Source organism: Ovis aries, chromosome 18, assembly GCF_016772045.2.
Source record: "Ovis aries strain OAR_USU_Benz2616 breed Rambouillet chromosome 18, ARS-UI_Ramb_v3.0, whole genome shotgun sequence".
NCBI classification, from domain to species: Eukaryota; Metazoa; Chordata; class Mammalia; order Artiodactyla; family Bovidae; genus Ovis; species Ovis aries.
The window spans coordinates 21,882,996-21,899,018 of NC_056071.1; the positions used below are offsets into that span (position 1 = coordinate 21,882,996).

The following is a 16,023-nucleotide window of genomic DNA, read 5'->3' on the forward strand; positions in this document are numbered from 1 at the left end:
ATTCTCCAGGCCAGAATACTGGAGTGGGTAACCTTTCCCTCCCTTCTCCAGGGGATCTTCTCAGCCCAGGGATCAAACCTAAGTCTCCTGCATTGCGGGACTTCTTCACCCAGTGAGCCACAAGGGAAGCCCAAGAACACTGCAGTGGGTAGCCTATCCCTTCTCCAAGGGATCTACCTGACCCAGGAAACGAACCGGGGTCTCCTGTACTGCAGGCGGATTCTTTACCAGCTGAGCTATGAGGGAAGCCCATATGAGGGATAGATAGACATGTAGACCAATCAAAGAGAATTGAGAGTCCGCTCTGGGCCCCCAGGAATGCGGGTTGGAATCTCTTCAGTGTAGTCCGGAGCTCTCTGCCCGTGGACCGGAGGGAGCCGGCGGAGCTGCCGCCGCCTCAACCCCAGGCCTCCCGCGCCGAGGCTGCTCCCGCCCGCTGACAGGGGAAGGGTGGGCGCCCAGCTTCGGAGGCCCCTGCAGGCCCGGCGGCGGGCGAGGCTGAGGGCAGGGCTCCTCTACCCAGACCAGCAGCCCTCGGCACCGAGCGGCTCCTGCGGCTAGGAAAGGAAGGAGTGAGGGGTTGGAAGCAGCTAGGGCTGTGCCCTGGGGTCCCCAGGCTAGAATCACTCCCTTCTCAGCGTCTGGTAGGGAGACCGAGGTGTGGGCGGGGGGCGGGAGGCGGGGGACTGAGCAAGGAGGCTTCTAGAGCCTCTTCTCAAGGGAAGCCCATATACTCGTTCAGTTCAGTTCAGTTCAGTTCAGTTCAGTTGCTCAGTCTTGTCCGACTCTTTTGCGACCCCATGAATCACAGCACCCCAGGCTTCCCTGTCCGTCACCAACTCCTGGAGTTCGCTCAAACTCACCTCCGCGTCAGTGATGCCATCCAGCCATCTCATCCTCTGTCATCCTCTTCTCCTCCTGCCCCCAATCCCTCCCAGCATCAGAGTCTTTTCCAATGAGTCAACTCTTCGCATGAGGTGGCCAAAGTACTGGAATTTCAGCTTCAGCATCATTCCTTCCAAAGAACACCCAGGACTGATCTCCTTTAGAATGGACTGGTTGGATCTCCTTGCAGTCCAAGGGACTCTCAAGAATCTTCGCCAACACCACAGTTCAAAAGGATCAATTCTTCGGCACTCAGCTTTCTTCACAGTCCAACTCTCACATCCATACATGACCACTGGAAAAACCATAGCCTTGACTAGATGGACCTTTGTTGGCAAAGTAATGTCTCTGCTTTTCAATATGCTATTTAGGTTGGTCATAACTTTTCTTCCAAGGAGTAAGCGTCTTTTAATTTCATAGCTGCAATCACCATCGGCAGTGATTTTGGAGCCCCCAAAAATAAAGTCAGCCACTGTTGCCACTGTTTTCCCATCTATTTCCCATGAAGTGATGGGATGGGAGTGTAATTTGCTCTAACCTTTTTGGAGAACACTTATCTGTCAGTTTAAAAATACTCCTTCCTGTTGATCCAGTTAGCAATATTATGATACAGAAATATTTTCACAAGTGGTCAAAAGGTGCGAAATCCCAGCATCATTTGTAATAGCAAAAACCATCAATGTGTTACAGTATGGGGATGAGCTGGGTAAGTTCATCCATGCAGTGCACTGTTGCTCAGTCCCTAGGGTGAGGTTGAACCCCCATGTTGCTGATATGGAGAAGAGCAGTCTGCCTTGGGTTGGGCAAGAAGTAACAGAACTGGACATGGAAAGGGGGCAGGTTCAAAATCAGGAAAGGAGGCTGTATATTTTATATTGTCAACCATGTTGGAGAAGACTCTTGAGAGTCCCTTGGACTGCAAGAAGATCCAACCAGTGCATCCTAAAGGAGATCAGTCCTGGGTGTTCATTGGTAGGACTGATGTTGAAGCTGAAACTCCAATACTTTGGCCACCGGATGCGAAGAGCTGACTCATTTGAAAAGACTCTGATGCTGGGAAAGACTGAAGCCAGAAGAAGGGGACGACAGAGGATGAGATGTTTGGATGGCATCAGCGACTCGATGGACATGAGTTTGAACAAACTCTGGGAGATAGTGAAGGACAGGGAAGCCTGGTGTGCTGCAGTTCATGGGGTCGCAAAGAGTAGGACACGACTGAGTGTCTGAACAACAACAGCAGCAGCTTACCTTTCCCAGCACCCGGGCTCTCCTGATGCTGTGCCTGAGTGGGCCAGGGGTGACAGAACGACCTGAACTGTCCCCTTCTCTGGTCCCAGATTCCACTTGTCTTTCTCTCCGGTGTCCTTGGGGATGGGGAAACCCGCTCCTTGGTGCTCCCTTCCCTCAGAACACCTAGGCCACACTGGGAGGCTCAGCCCCACATACTCACAGAGCTGTCTGGGCAGGATGGCTGCTGCCACGTGATTTTCAAGAAGGCCCCTTGCACTCTGGGGCTTTGTCTTCTCCTGGCAAGTTCCATGTAGAATGTTAGCATCTGGTTTACAGCTTGTCTCACCTGGGCCTAGGAAAGGCCCATCAGAGCTGGTGCATGCCTGCTCCTCCCCTGAAACTCACCATCAATTGATTTTGGAAGGAATTTGATATTTCAGAAACGAAAACTAAAGACTTTCGTCCCAAAACTCTTCATGGTGGCTGTTGAGGGAGGGGCTTCCCTATTATCCTCAGGACTTAAAGACTTTCTAATTTTTTTTAAAATAATTTATTTTTGGCTGTGCAGGGTCTTTGTTGCTGGACACTGGCTTTCTCTAGTTGTGGCTAGTGGGGGGCGGGGGTCCTCTTCATCTCGGTGTGGGGGCTTCTCATTGCAGTGGCTTCTCTTGCTGTGGAGCACGGGATCTAAGGTGCATGGGCTTCAGTAATTGTGGTACATGGGCTCAGTTGCCGCATGGCATGTGGAATTTTCCTGAGCCAGGAATCAAACTGGTGTCCCCTGCATTGGTAGGCAGACTCTAAACCACTGAACCCCCAGGGCAGTTCGAAACTTAGAGCCTTTAAATGTCTTAACTTTGTCCTGGGTCCCACAGGCAGTTGAAAGAATGGTGTTCTTTCTACCACATGAGCATGAGCGTTGCTGCTATTACTTAAGACTAAAGTACTGGAAAAACTCTTATCCCTTTCCCACAATCGTCTTACAACTCAGCCTCTTTTCTTTCTCTTGGTTGAGCCAGAGTCCAGGCCTAGCCCCAGGCAGGCCGGCCTCCCTAATGAAGAGGCCCGGGGTCCCACTCCCCTTTAGCTCCACAGAAGATGCAGAGGCCGCCCAGATCAGGCACGTGGCTGCGGGTCTCTATCCACAGCCTCTGGTCTGGAAGCCCCAAACTAGTACCCTAGCTGGCCTGCTGAAAGGCCACATCCCCTTCCTCCTCCCCTCAGACCTCTGGATCTGCCTCCAGTCTGGCCACAGAGAAAATCTCTTCTGCCCCCACCTGGCTCTTGGCTGCCACTGCAGCAACCCGGGACGGGGCGGGAGTCGCTTCCTCCCACAGCCCTGCCATCCCACTCTCTCCTCTCTCTCCTATTACTCTCTCCTCCAGGCAGTTCCTCATGGAGTCTTTGGACTCTGCCCTTAGCGCCTGAATTCCAGAGAGATCTCAACTCTCTCTCTTCTTTTCTCTTTGATGCTCAACTTCTGGGTTCCCTCTTCCTGCACCTTCCTGTTGCTAAAAGCTGATATTTCTAGACCTGCACTGTCAGTCAGAGTCAGTAGCCACTAACTACTGTTGAACCTTGAACTGTAGCTGGTCTGAAATGAGGTCTGTGAGACTTGGTGTGAAAAAATCAATTAATATGTTTTATTGATAAGTTCTAGGGCTTCCCTAGTGGCTCAGAAGGTAAAGAATCTGCCTGCAATGCAGGAGACCTGGGTTTGATTCCTGGGTTGGGAAGATCCCCTGGAGAAGGGAATGGCAGCCCACTCCAGTATTCTTGCCTGGAGAATCCCATGGACAGAGGAGCCTGGTGGGCTATAGTCCATGGGGTCGCAAAGAGTTGGACACAACTGAAGGATTAATACTCCACTTTACTTCATTGATAAATTTTTTTTTCGTTTTTTGTTTTTATACTTTTCTTTTTTTACTTCATTGGTAAGTCTTCCATTGACTACATGGGTAAATGATATGTCAGATATATTGGGTTAAATTAAATACATCATCAAAATTAATTTCATCTATTTCTTTTTACCTTTAAAGAAAGATTTATTTTTATGTATTTGTTTTTGACTCCGCTGGATCTTTGTTGCTGAGCAAGGGCTTTCTCTAGTTGTGGCGAGCAGGGGCTTCTCTCTGTTGCAGTGTGGGGGCTTCTCTGGTTTCAGATCATGGACTCTAGAGCACAGGCTCAGTAGCTGTGGTGCTCTGGCTTAGTTGCCCTGAATCATGTGGGATCTTCCACGACTGGGGATTGAACCCTGGCATTGACAGTGGATTCTTAACCACTAGACCACTTGCTAGAAAACTTAAATCACAGGTGTGCTTTCCATTATATTTCTATCAAATGACACTGGTCTAGACTTGGTCTGAAGTCCCAAGGGACCTCAATGAATCCTTTCATTGTGACCTCTACACACATGTCCCTTTTTAGCGTGTTTGCCCAAAAAACTCTAAAGCAGCTGCGAGCTCTCTCTCTAGGCCCAGGAACTGGTCTCCTTACCTACTCCTCTGGCTGGGGACCACTGTGAGAGGAGACCCAGATGTGTACCTCAGGCTGTGAACACGTCATGGGTTGAGGGGTGGCCACGGATGTTCCTCGATCAATTGTACAAGAGTGAGAGCTCCTGGGATGGAGTCTGGGGCTTCTGAACGGGGCCGAGCAAGAGTCAGCCACATCCTGAGTCTCCCCATGTGTAAAATGGGCAGAATTCCTGCCCACCTCATGGCAGTCTAAGAATTAAATGCAATAATAGCCAGAAAACACCTGCACAGTGTTGAGGAACTGATTGTCCTTTCTCTGACCTGCTACAGTCAGAAGTCAGTCCTTCTGAAACTGGTCTCTTTTATGCTCTGAGCATGCTTGTCGATCAGTTGTGTCCGACTCTTTATGATCCCGTGGACTGTAGCCTGCCAGGTTCCTCTATCCATGAGATTTTCCTGGCAAGAATACTGGAATGGATTGCCATGCCCCCTCCAGGGGATCTTCCCGACCCAGGGATTGAACCTGCGTCTCTTGCTCCACCTCCCGCGTTGCAGACGGATTCTCTACTGCTGAGCCCCAGGGGAAGCCCTTATGCTCTGTAGTGTCTGGATTTACTTCCTTTCTCAGTAAAGATCTTTTTGAAAGTTCAGATGGAGGGTTCCTACCCTCTCTCCCTCTTCACATAGGAGAGCTTTGGGTAGAAAAGGGCGGGCCTTGGACAGGAGTGGGCTGCAGGATGCTGGGGCAGAAGGCATTCCTGAGCCAGGGTCTGGAAGCAGGGCAGGGGTATGTCATGACCCTGAGGAGTAGCTGGCAGGGAGGAGTGTGTGGGCTGGCCCAGTGCCCCAGAGAGCCCTGCTGGTGCAGGACTCAGCCCTTTCCAAGATGAGCAGGGAATGACGGCCTAGGGCATTTGAGGCAGTGGCCACAACCGACCCACTCACAGGGCAGCACCCAGGAGTGTGACACCTGCAGGGTGTGCTCCCTGCTGAGACTCGAACTGGCAAACCAGAGGCAGCCTCCAAGCTGGAGGACAGGGGAGGGTCCTGGCGGCTGGAGGTAAAAATCCCAAGATTCCCGTGGTGGCATTGTGCCCGCTAGAGCTGGGCAGCCCAGGAGGAGGACGCCAGCCAAGACCCAAAGGTCAGCCCATAAAGTCCAGAGAGGACGCCTGCCTGAGGCTGGCTATTCCCACGGGATCAGCACGGCTGGCACATCCAGTGCCCGTGATGGGTGTTTGGGGGGTGGGTGCTGGAGCCAGTACACTCCCTTACCACTGAGAGGAATCCAGGGGCTTTAGAAGCAGAAGAAGGATATTACAGGGGTTTCAGAGCCTCAGCAGGTCTCCCAGGGCTAGTTCCCTGTTAGCAGATGCTGGCACTTCCCTGGGCTGCTTCTCTTTAAGAACTACCCATTCATTTAACTCACTTATTCGGCTGAGCCGGCTCTTGGCTGCGGCACACGCGCTCCTGGGTCTTCACTGTGGCTCGCAGGGTCTTCAGTCCTATAGTTGTGGCATTCGAACCCTTAGGTGCAGCATGTGGGATCCAGTTCCCTGACCAGGGATCGAACCTGAGCCCCCCGCATTGGGAAGCCACTGGACCTTAGCCACTGGACCACCAGGAAAGTCCCGCATGGGCCTCTTTGGCCTTCTGCTTTTGTTAACCCAAGCATGTAGCTTAAACTTACCTCCTGTCTTTTTGTTCCTCTTTATTTAAAATTTAAGAACTGCAGTTGATTTATTATCAACTTTAAGGAGAAGTCTATTTTATTTTTCTGTCTATAAAAGCAAGATATATCATTGTGGACATTTAGGAAATATGCAAAAAAGCTGAAAAATAAGAAAATTGTTCTGGCCCTACTAGCCAGGGACAGATAATTGGTTGGCATTTTGGTGTATTTCTTTCCGATCTTCTTTTTATGCAGAGTTGTGGAGTTTGTTTTCACCCCCATCATTGTGGTTACGCTCTATATGCAAGTTAGTGGGCGTTTCTCCATGTTATTGTGAAGCCTTAGTAACCATTGTTTTTGATGGCAGCTTGACAATGCTTAGCTATTCCCCCATTGTTACATGTTTGCGTGCTCAGTGTTCAGTCCTGTCCTACTTTTCATGACCCCACGGACTGTAGCCCTCCAGGGTCCTTTGTCCATGAGATTTCTCAGGCAAGAATACTGGAGTGGGTTGTCATTTCCTGGGTTGAAGATCCAGGGGATCTTCCCAGCCCAGGGATTGAGCCTCCCGTGTCTCTTTCACTGGCAGGTGAATTCTTTACCACCGAGCCACCTGGGAATCCCTTATTATGTATTTGGGTTGGTTCTAACTTTCCCACTTGGCAAATAACACAGTGGTGAAAAAGTGTCCCATCTCTGTGAAGAGAAGAAGGAAGCAAAGGGTTTGAGACCACAGTAAGGATACACTTCAGGAAGGAAGACTCCCAGGGGCTCTGGTTGCTCCATCATCTTGCTGCAAAATGCTTCTGACAAGAACTGGGGCCAAAAGGGAGGCTATTGTAGGAGATTTCCTTAGAAACAGTTCTCTGACCACAGGAGTGGAGATAATGAGTTGTTTTGAAGTGGTGAGTTACCCGTCACAGTAAGTGACAGAAGGGGTCCTATAGAGGGAAGACGTCCCTTTACTCTGAGGTCACATTGGGTCACATCTTGGATAAATTCCAACTCTTGGGCTCTGTGAGCTTTGTCTGAAATCATCACAAGCCCCTCAGCCAGTGATGAAGCTGCCCTCAGATCAGTGGTCAAAAAGAGACAGCCTAGAAGAGAAGGAATAACCTTGAACTTGGAGCCAAAAGACACAATAGGTCTAATTCTTTCTCTTCCTGTATTATGGGAAAGCCATATTTAACCCTTTGGGGGCCTCCGTTTTCCTGTCTCTCAAGTGGGATAACAATACTCACCCTGCCTAACTTCCCGAAGTTCTAACTTCCCGAAGTCCCGCGTATAAGGCTCTGTGCATGCAGACTGTGACCCTCTACACATAGAATGTGTTAATATTATCAGTATCGATGGCAGCAGGACTGACGACAGTGAGTTGGGGTGGAGCCTGTGTTCCCCTGCTTCCCTGGGGCTGCACTTCCTGGGCTCCACTTTCCTCTGGCATCTCTCTTTAACCCTGTCTGTGCTCCCTCTTGCAGATCGACGCTGCCTCCCTAATTGCGGCCTCTGTGATGGCTGCTCCTTGTGCTTTAGCCCTCTCCAAGCTGGTCTACCCAGAGGTGGAGGAGTCCAAGTTCAGAAGCGAGGAAGGTGTGAAATTGACCTACGGGTGAGCACAGCAAGAGGGCCTGCGCAGAAGGAAGCTGGGGGGTGGGCAGGGCCAGGAGCAGAGTCAGGGCCGCAGCAGGTCCTATGTTCTCTGCCGCTCACTGTCTTTCACCAAGCCCAGCCCATCTCCCCTCTCAGCCACTGCCCTGCCTATGGCTTACCTTGAGAAAATGCAGGATCCAGGTCTCGAATCTTATTTTCTAGTCTCTGACCAGCGGGATGTGCTTGGTGTGTGTGTGTGTGTTGAGGAGGGCATGAAAACCACACCACCCCTCTCTACATGACCCCAGCATCAATCATTGACATAGTGAGCACTGTCCTTGACTTCACTCACCTCCTAATATCTCTTCATCATAGTCTTAGCAACTTTTGTGTAACATTTAATTCTAAAAAAATATTGAAAGACAACACTTTGGACAAATGTACTTGTGGATACAATGGGCGGCCCCAACCTCATAATTTCCTGAAGGTCTGGGGCAGCATTGCCCTAGAGGAATATAACATGAGTCATGTGTATAATTAACATTTCCTAGTGATCATCTTTAAAAAGTAAAACGGTGATTTTTCCATAAGATGATTTTAGTAAGATGTTTTGACTCATCCAAAATATTGTCATTTTAATGTGTATTTGATATAAAAATTATTACTATTTCAGGGACTTCCCTGGTGGTCCAGTGGTTAAGACTCCATGCTCCCAATGTAGGGGGTGTGGGTTTGATCCCTGGTCAGGGAACTAGGGGCTTCCCAGGTGGCTTAGTGGTAAGGAATCTGCCTGCCAATGCGCAGGTTCAATCCCTAGGTTGGGAAGATCCCCTGGAGAAGGAAATAGCAACCCACTCTAGTATTCTTGACTGGAGAATTCCCTGGACAGAGGAGCCTGATGGGCTATGGTGCATGGGTTCACAAAGAGTTGGACATGACTGAGTGACTGAGCATGCATGCATGGAGGGAACTAGGTCCCTCATGATGCAACTAAAGATCCCAAATGCTGCAACAAAGATCCTGTGTGTTGCAACTAAGACTCGGTATAGCCGAATATATTTAAAAAATGTTTTTTTAATTTTAGAGGTATTTCATATTTTCTGGTACTAAATCTCTGAAACCTGGTGTGTATATTTGTAACACATCTCTATTCAGATCTGCCTCCTTCCAAGTGCTTGTTAAGCTGCATGCAGCTCGTGGTTTGTCTTAGATGATGTCTGTACTAGGGGTCTGGGTCTTATCCTAGTGCTTGGACCAGCATCTTTCTGGTCTTAAGGGTAAACAAGGACCCCTGGCTCTGACATGCTCTGTCCAAGTTTGAGCCTGTAGGACAGGGAGCCCTGAACTTGTGGAGACAGGCCAATAATGACATTTCTTTGTCCCATTGACAGAGATGCTCAAAACCTCTTAGAAGCAGCTAGCAGTGGGGCTGCCTTGTCTGTGAAGGTTGTGACCAACATCGCCGCCAACCTGATTGCCTTTCTGGCTGTGCTGGATTTCATCAATGCTGCCCTCTCCTGGCTGGGAAACATGGTGGACATCCAGGGGCTCAGTTTCCAGGTACAGTCCCTCTCGACCTGTGGAGGGGCTGGTCTTGGCCAGTGGTGACTGTGGGTGGACACCCACAGAGCCCAGGTCAACCCCAGTCCCAGCAGCTCCTCTTGCCTTGCGCCTCAGCTCATCTGCTCCTACATCCTGCGGCCAGTGGCCTTCCTGATGGGCGTGGCCTGGGAGGACTGCTCAGTGGTGGCGGAGCTGCTGGGGATGAAGCTGTTTCTGAACGAGTTCGTGGCCTATCAGGGGCTCTCCGAGTACAAGCAGCGCCGCCTCGCGGGCACTGAGGAGTGGGTCGGCTCCAAAAAGCAGTGGATCTCCGTGAGTGTCCCCGTCTCCTTGGGGCAGGGCATAATGCAACTGTCCCCCTGCGGGCCTGGCTGAGACACACGGAGGTGATCCTCAACCTCCCACATCCCATTGCCCTGGGCAACAAGACAGCTTCAGGCTTCACTGCCATCTTTCTCAAGGTTTCTCTCTTGGCTTCCCTTGTGGCTCAGTTGGTAAAGAATCTACCTGCAGTGCAGAAGACCTGGGTTCTATCCCTGGGTTGGGAAGATCCCCTGGAGAAAGGAAAGGCTACCCACTCTAGTATTCTGGCCTGGAGAATTCCATGGACTGTATAGTCCATGAGGTTGCGAAGACTCAGACATGAGTGAGCGACTTTCACTTCACTTCACTTCTCTATCTCTCGAAGATACTTAAAGTCCAGCTGTAGACAGTCTACCATCCTGTGGCCTTGGACCAGCCGCTCCACCTTGCCTCTTATGTTGGAAAACCAGTGTCATACCCACCACCCCTACCCCAAAGGAATGGGTGTGAGACTCCAATGAGGAGCTAAGAGAGTAAAACAGAAAGACCTCACCACATTAATCTCCAATATATGGGATTCAGCTCAGGGGTTGGTTTGTTCAGTTAAGACTTAAAAAAAAAAAAAACCAAAAAATGAAGAGTTTCTAAAATGAAACTCTCTAAAAGAATAACAGCCAACGTAACATGATTAAGAATAAAAAAATTACCCATCATATCATCATCCCCAAATGACAGCTTTTATAATATATAATCAATTATATATAATCATATGATAATAAATGTAAACATAACAATATAATATCTAATTCCACTATTTGGCTCTTATACCCAATGCTGAAATGAGTAGTTTTGCACTGAAATTTTCCCTCTTCTCTGATGGTTTCCTTGGGAGGTTTTCCACATGTGGGATGACTGAATCGTATGGCATGAATCCTGTGTGGGTGCTGCCAGTAACTTTTGCAAAGGGTTATAGCAACTGAAACCACCCCAGCTGTGCCTGTGAACATTGATTTCGCCACACACTGAACAGGGCAGAGCAGCCTCTTAAAAAAAGAAGTCTTGCTCCTTTAATGGGCAAATGATAGCTCATTGTTTTAATGTGTGTTTCCTGGGTTACTAGGAACTTTTAACATAAAATTTTTTTCTTGTCTTTGAAATTATTTTTTTTAATGATAAAGAAATGTACTCTTTAGCTTTTTTTTTTTTTAAGAAGGTTTATATGGAATAAAAAACTCAGGTTTCCCCTCATTGCTAATTTTCAGCTCTAGTATCACTGTCTTCTCTAGACACAGTGGCGGTATGTACCTATGGGCTTCCCTGGTGATTCAGCGGTAAAGAATCCACCTGCAATGCAGGAGACACAGGTTCAGTCCCTGGATTGGCAAGATCCCCTGGAGGAGGAAATGGCAACCCACTCCAGTATTCTTGCCTGGGAAATCCCATGGACAGAGAAGCCTGGCAGGCTACAGTCCATGGGGGTCTCAGAGTCAGACACGACTAAAGCGACTGAGCACACGCCTACACATGTGCCTTCAGGATCTTTTTCAATGAGCTTCATTCCTTCAGCAAGTATTTGTTGAGACCTCTGAGGAGCCAGGCCCTCTGCCGGGTACCAGGGATAAAAAGGGGAATTAGACAGACATGGTCCCTGGTGACATGGAACTTGTATTTAGTGAAAGACACTAGAAAACAAAGGAATAAAAAATTTTAAACCACGATCCGCGGTAAGCTCTATGATGGAAACAATAGCAGGAGTCAGGGAGGGGTCTCTCCTTGACTAGACAGGACTGACTGGACAGGGGAGGCCTCTCTAGGGACTTCCCTGGTGGTTCAGTGATTAAGACTCTTCGCTTCCACGGAAGGGGCTCAGAGTCTATCCATGAACAGGGAACTAAAATTCCACGTGCCACACATTGCGGCCAAAAACAGGCCCCCCGAGATGGGTACCTAGACCAATACTTGGAGGGAGGAGCAGAGGCCGGAAGAGATGGGGACCAGCACTCCAGGCAAAGGAAAAGGTGCATGCAAGGCTCTGAGGCTGCCCAAAGCGCTGGTGAGAGAAGCGAGAGAAGTCTACTTAGAACAGGTGCTAACTGTAACAGAGTGAGCCGGGCCAGAGAGCAGCTGGAAGTTCCTGAAGATTTGACTTCTGACATTTCAGCATTACTTGGGCTGCTGTTGGGAGGGTGACTAGGTGAATAAGCAGAATGCAAGTACCTTGATATTTTTAAATCGATTTATAAAAACTCTGTATGTTATAAAGATCTTAACTCTTTTCCATTTTCTATTTAAATTTTTTTTTTTGGCCATGCCACACATCATGTAGGATCTTAGCCCCCCAATCAGGAATCAGACTTGGACTGCTTGCATTGGAAGTATGGAGTCTTAACCACTGGACCACCAGGGAAGTCCCACATTTTCTGTATATATTTTTCCTGGTCTTTTTTATTTTCCTTTCCCTTCATTCTGTATTCAGGAATTTTTTTAAGATACAAATTTATACCAAATCTTTGCATTTCTTATATTATTTCTAAATTTAGAGACATACCTCCATTCCAGAAACTTGGTAAGGGTGAAGTTCCTGAAACAGTATGATGAAGTAGTTAAAATGGTGCGCTCTGGGGAGTCAGACAAAACTGAGTTCAAATTGTGACACAGCTTCCTTTTTGCTGTGTGAACTTCAGTCACTTCTAGGAGCCTAGTTTGCTCCTCTCCAGGATGAGAGCAGTAAGGCTATTCTGTAACAATAATATTATTATCCTATATGTTCTAATATTTAATGTTTAAAATGTTAATATTTATCTGCTTTAATGATATAGAATTAAATTTTTTGTATGGTGTGAGGTATGGATCTAAGCCTATCTTTTTCACCACCCCCCCCAAAATTGTTCCATTTTGGCTCTTAGTACTTCTAGGAAATTACACAACTGTTCAGAGCAAAAGGGAAAGAGAGTTACGTTGCTTAAATACCTACTCTAGGGACTTCCCTGGTGATATAGCAGTTAAGACTCCATACTTCCAATGCAGGGGCACAGGTTCAATCCCCAGTTGGGGAACTAAGATCACACAAGCTGTGTGGCCTGGCCAAAAAGTTAAAAATTAAATAAAATCTGAAATTAATATAGAAAAAGAAATAAATACCTACTCTATGCCTAGTTCTTCCTATACATGATATGATCTCTATGACAGTCCTCCCAGTCAGATAGTGTTATTCCCACATTCCTGATGGAGAAGCTGAGATTTAGGTTCCACCCTGGGTCAGGAAGATCCCCTGGAGGAGGGCATGGCAACCCACTCAAGTATTCTTGCCTGGAAGATTCCACGAACAGAGGAGCTTGGGGGGGCCACAGTCCACGGGTCACAAAGAGTCAGACACGACTGAGGCGACTTAGCATGCCTGGGGTGGTTTGAGCACACCCCTGTGGGAAGCCCCTCACCTCTCATCTTCTGCCTTCTCAGGTCAGAGCAGAAATCCTCACAACGTTTGCCCTCTGTGGATTCGCCAACTTCAGCTCCATTGGGATCATGCTGGGAGGCCTGAGTGAGTCCTAGAGGGGCCTCCCTGGCCTCCTATAGAGGACGGGGGTTGAGGGGGGCTGGTCTCCAGTTCTGGCTCTCAGATACCTACAACCTCCTAGGGATCTGTACACCTCAATTCTCCTCTTAGTCTAAGGCAGAGTCTGAACAAGGAGGTCATGGAACTTCCTCCCAGGCCTGGAATTTCATGGCTTCTCTGCTGCTCAGCTGGCCCAGGAGGTCAGCACCTTGGCCTCGAAGGGCAAGCCTGGCTCAGGGCCCTAGGGAGGGTCGGAATGTACGGTATTGGCTGCCCGGCTGAAGCTTTGACCTGCCAGTTCCCATACCCACAGTGGACAGACACGCCCAGTGGGGCCTGGGGAGGAAGGCTCTATAGAACTACCAGCTTTTTACAAAAAAACTTTCCACCCTTCACAGTCCCCTGCCTGGTGGTGCAACCATCCCGTTTTATTGAAAAGGAAACAGTCGTGCAAAGGGGGAATGTGACCCGAGTCACTCAGCTATTAAGTGGCTGTTAACTGTCACTGTGTTAGTCATGTAGTTGTGTCCGACTCTTTGCAACCCCATGGACTGCAACCCATCAGGCTCCTCTGTCCATGGAGTTCTCCTGGCAAGAATACTGGAGTAGGTTGCCATTCCCGTCTCCAGGGGATCTTCCTGACCCAGGGATACAACCTGGGTCTCCTGCATTGCAGGCAGGAGATTCTTCACCATCTGAGCCACCAGGGAAGCCTAGTAAGTGGCTGAACCTGTATTCAATCCTGGGCCTGCCTGATTCCAAACTCAATGTTCTTTCGCTACACCTGCCGCTGATGGCATGTGAGGAGGTGTGGAATGCTACCTAGTCAGGCCAAGGAGAACTCTCAGACTCAACAAGCGTCAGAAGGACAGTGTCTGTTCCTCTGGCCCCCAGAAGAGGAAGGGGGGTGGTCAGCAGACACAGCCAGAGGCACAGAGAGGAGGGAGAGGGGCCTGCGGAGTCCTGGCCCTGAGCCCTCCTGTCTTCCTGCAGCCTCCATGGCTCCCCAGCGGAAGAGCGACTTCTCCCAGATCGTGCTCCGGGCACTCTGCACGGGGGCCTGTGTGTCTCTGGTGAATGCCTGTGTGGCCGGTGAGTGCAGGCCTCGTGGGCTCAGGACTCAGTCCAGGGCCAGACACCGGGGCCCCGGCCTCTCTGGCAGTCCTTGGGTGGCGTTGCGGGGGACAGAAAGGGGCTGGACCCTGCCCACTAGCTGCTTTCTCTGCACAGGGATCCTCTACATGCCCAGGGGCCCTGCGGTGGACTGTGTGTCCCTCCTGAACACCACCCTCAACAGCAGCAGCTTTGAGGTGTACCAGTGCTGCCACCAGGCCTTCCAGAGGTGAGTGCCGGGGCCGGGGGCCGGGGGCCGGGGGGTGGGGTGCTGACAGTGATGGGGCACAGAGGCCCGAGTACCTGGGGTGGGGGAGGCCTTTGGTACCAGAGCAAGGGGGTAGAAATGTTATGGCTGTGGTTGATGTAACCAAGGGAAGAAGAAGCGGGACTTGAGGACCAAACTTAGAAGAAGTTTGGACCAGAGGCATGGAGCAACTTCCCTGAAGTTGCTCAGCCTTTAGTGGTCAGCAGAGCCCAGGCCTGGAGTGCAGACTACAGCTTCTGCTTCTTTTCAGCCCCAGCCCGGAGTTCAGCCTAGAGGCCCTGGACAACTGCTGTCGGTTCTATAATCACACGATCTGTGCGTAGCAGGGACAGAACATCTCTGTGTCTTCTGGGCGTTATTCTCTCCCAAGAAGCAGAGCCGCCACCCTTCTCTCTCCAGACCCCACTATCCTGGGGGAAGCCACAGGGCTTAGACCACCTCAGACACAAATCAGGAAGGGTGGCCAGGGACTGGGCGGAATGATGGATGCCCCCACCCTTCACCCCGTTTCTGCTCTCGCATTTCCTCCCTCCTCAAATATGAATGCTCAGGGCTGCCTCTGCCTCCACTCTCTTCTCTGTCCCCCCTGCCCTGGGTCTCCCCTGTTTGTGCTCCCCTTCTGCTCCGGGGCCCTTGGCCCTGGCATTTCAGCCACCTCTTTCCCTTCCCTTCTCTCTGGGCTCGGGAATCGCACTGTGGCTTAACTCTGCCCCATGGCTTCTCCTGGAGATGCTTTCCTCCACTTTCGTAGCCTTCCTTACTGCCCTCCTACACAGACTGGTGGCCTGTGTAGCACTGTCCCCCAAGGTAGGCAGAGGTTTCCATGATCCACTAGGTTTGGGAAACACTGAGCTAAATAAAGTTAGGGTTTTTTTTTTGTGTGTGTGTGTTTTTCTCACTGTGGACTCATCAGAGCTTGATGTGGATATGATAGGAGACGTTTTCCAAATTTGGCTGTAAGAGTCATTTTGATGGGAGTATCTTTTAGTTGAGGATCCCATGGGCAACAGTCTGGGAAATACCGGTTGATGTTCAGACTGCTTTCCTCTACCTAACTGTGGCCTTTGTGGATGTTTACCTGGTGCTACATGTCAGTGTGTGGTTCTCAGTGCTCCATACTTTGTGGCTCAATCCTTACCACAACTCTGTGAGGCAGGTACTGTTGTCATCCCTAGCTGAGGGACCAGAGTTCAGAGAGGTTAAGTAACTTGCCTGGAGTGGCTCAGCAGGGAAGAGGAAGAGGCAGGACTTGATCCCCAGCCATCCAGTTCCACCAGCTGTCGTGTCTGGTCTCTCCGCTGGGCTGCTAAGAGCTCGGTCGTGTGACTCGCCCTGCGCCCTCTGCTTGCCTCTTCTCCCCAAC

At 49.9% G+C, this 16,023-nt stretch overlaps 1 protein-coding gene across 4 annotated transcripts in view; it reads left to right on the forward strand.

Annotated features, from left to right (window-relative positions):
• SLC28A1 (solute carrier family 28 member 1) overlaps positions 1-15,539 on the forward strand; it is a 59,508-nt gene extending 43,969 nt beyond the window's left edge. For 2 of the 4 annotated variants that reach the window (XM_027957091.3, XM_042235115.2), the window contains 7 exons: positions 7,746-7,876; positions 9,249-9,417; positions 9,535-9,732; positions 13,183-13,264; positions 14,273-14,371; positions 14,510-14,621; positions 14,911-15,539. In XM_027957091.3, coding sequence (XP_027812892.1) covers positions 7,746-7,876; positions 9,249-9,417; positions 9,535-9,732; positions 13,183-13,264; positions 14,273-14,371; positions 14,510-14,621; positions 14,911-14,983 — 864 coding nt within the window. In that variant the 3' untranslated portion in view covers positions 14,984-15,539. Of the gene's footprint in view, positions 1-6,127; positions 7,638-7,745; positions 7,877-9,248; positions 9,418-9,534; positions 9,733-13,182; positions 13,265-14,272; positions 14,372-14,509; positions 14,622-14,910 lie in introns of those variants that run through there. The other 2 variants (XM_027957093.3, XM_027957094.3) reach the window with 2 other exon arrangements.
• Positions 15,540-16,023: the final 484 nt, after the last annotated feature.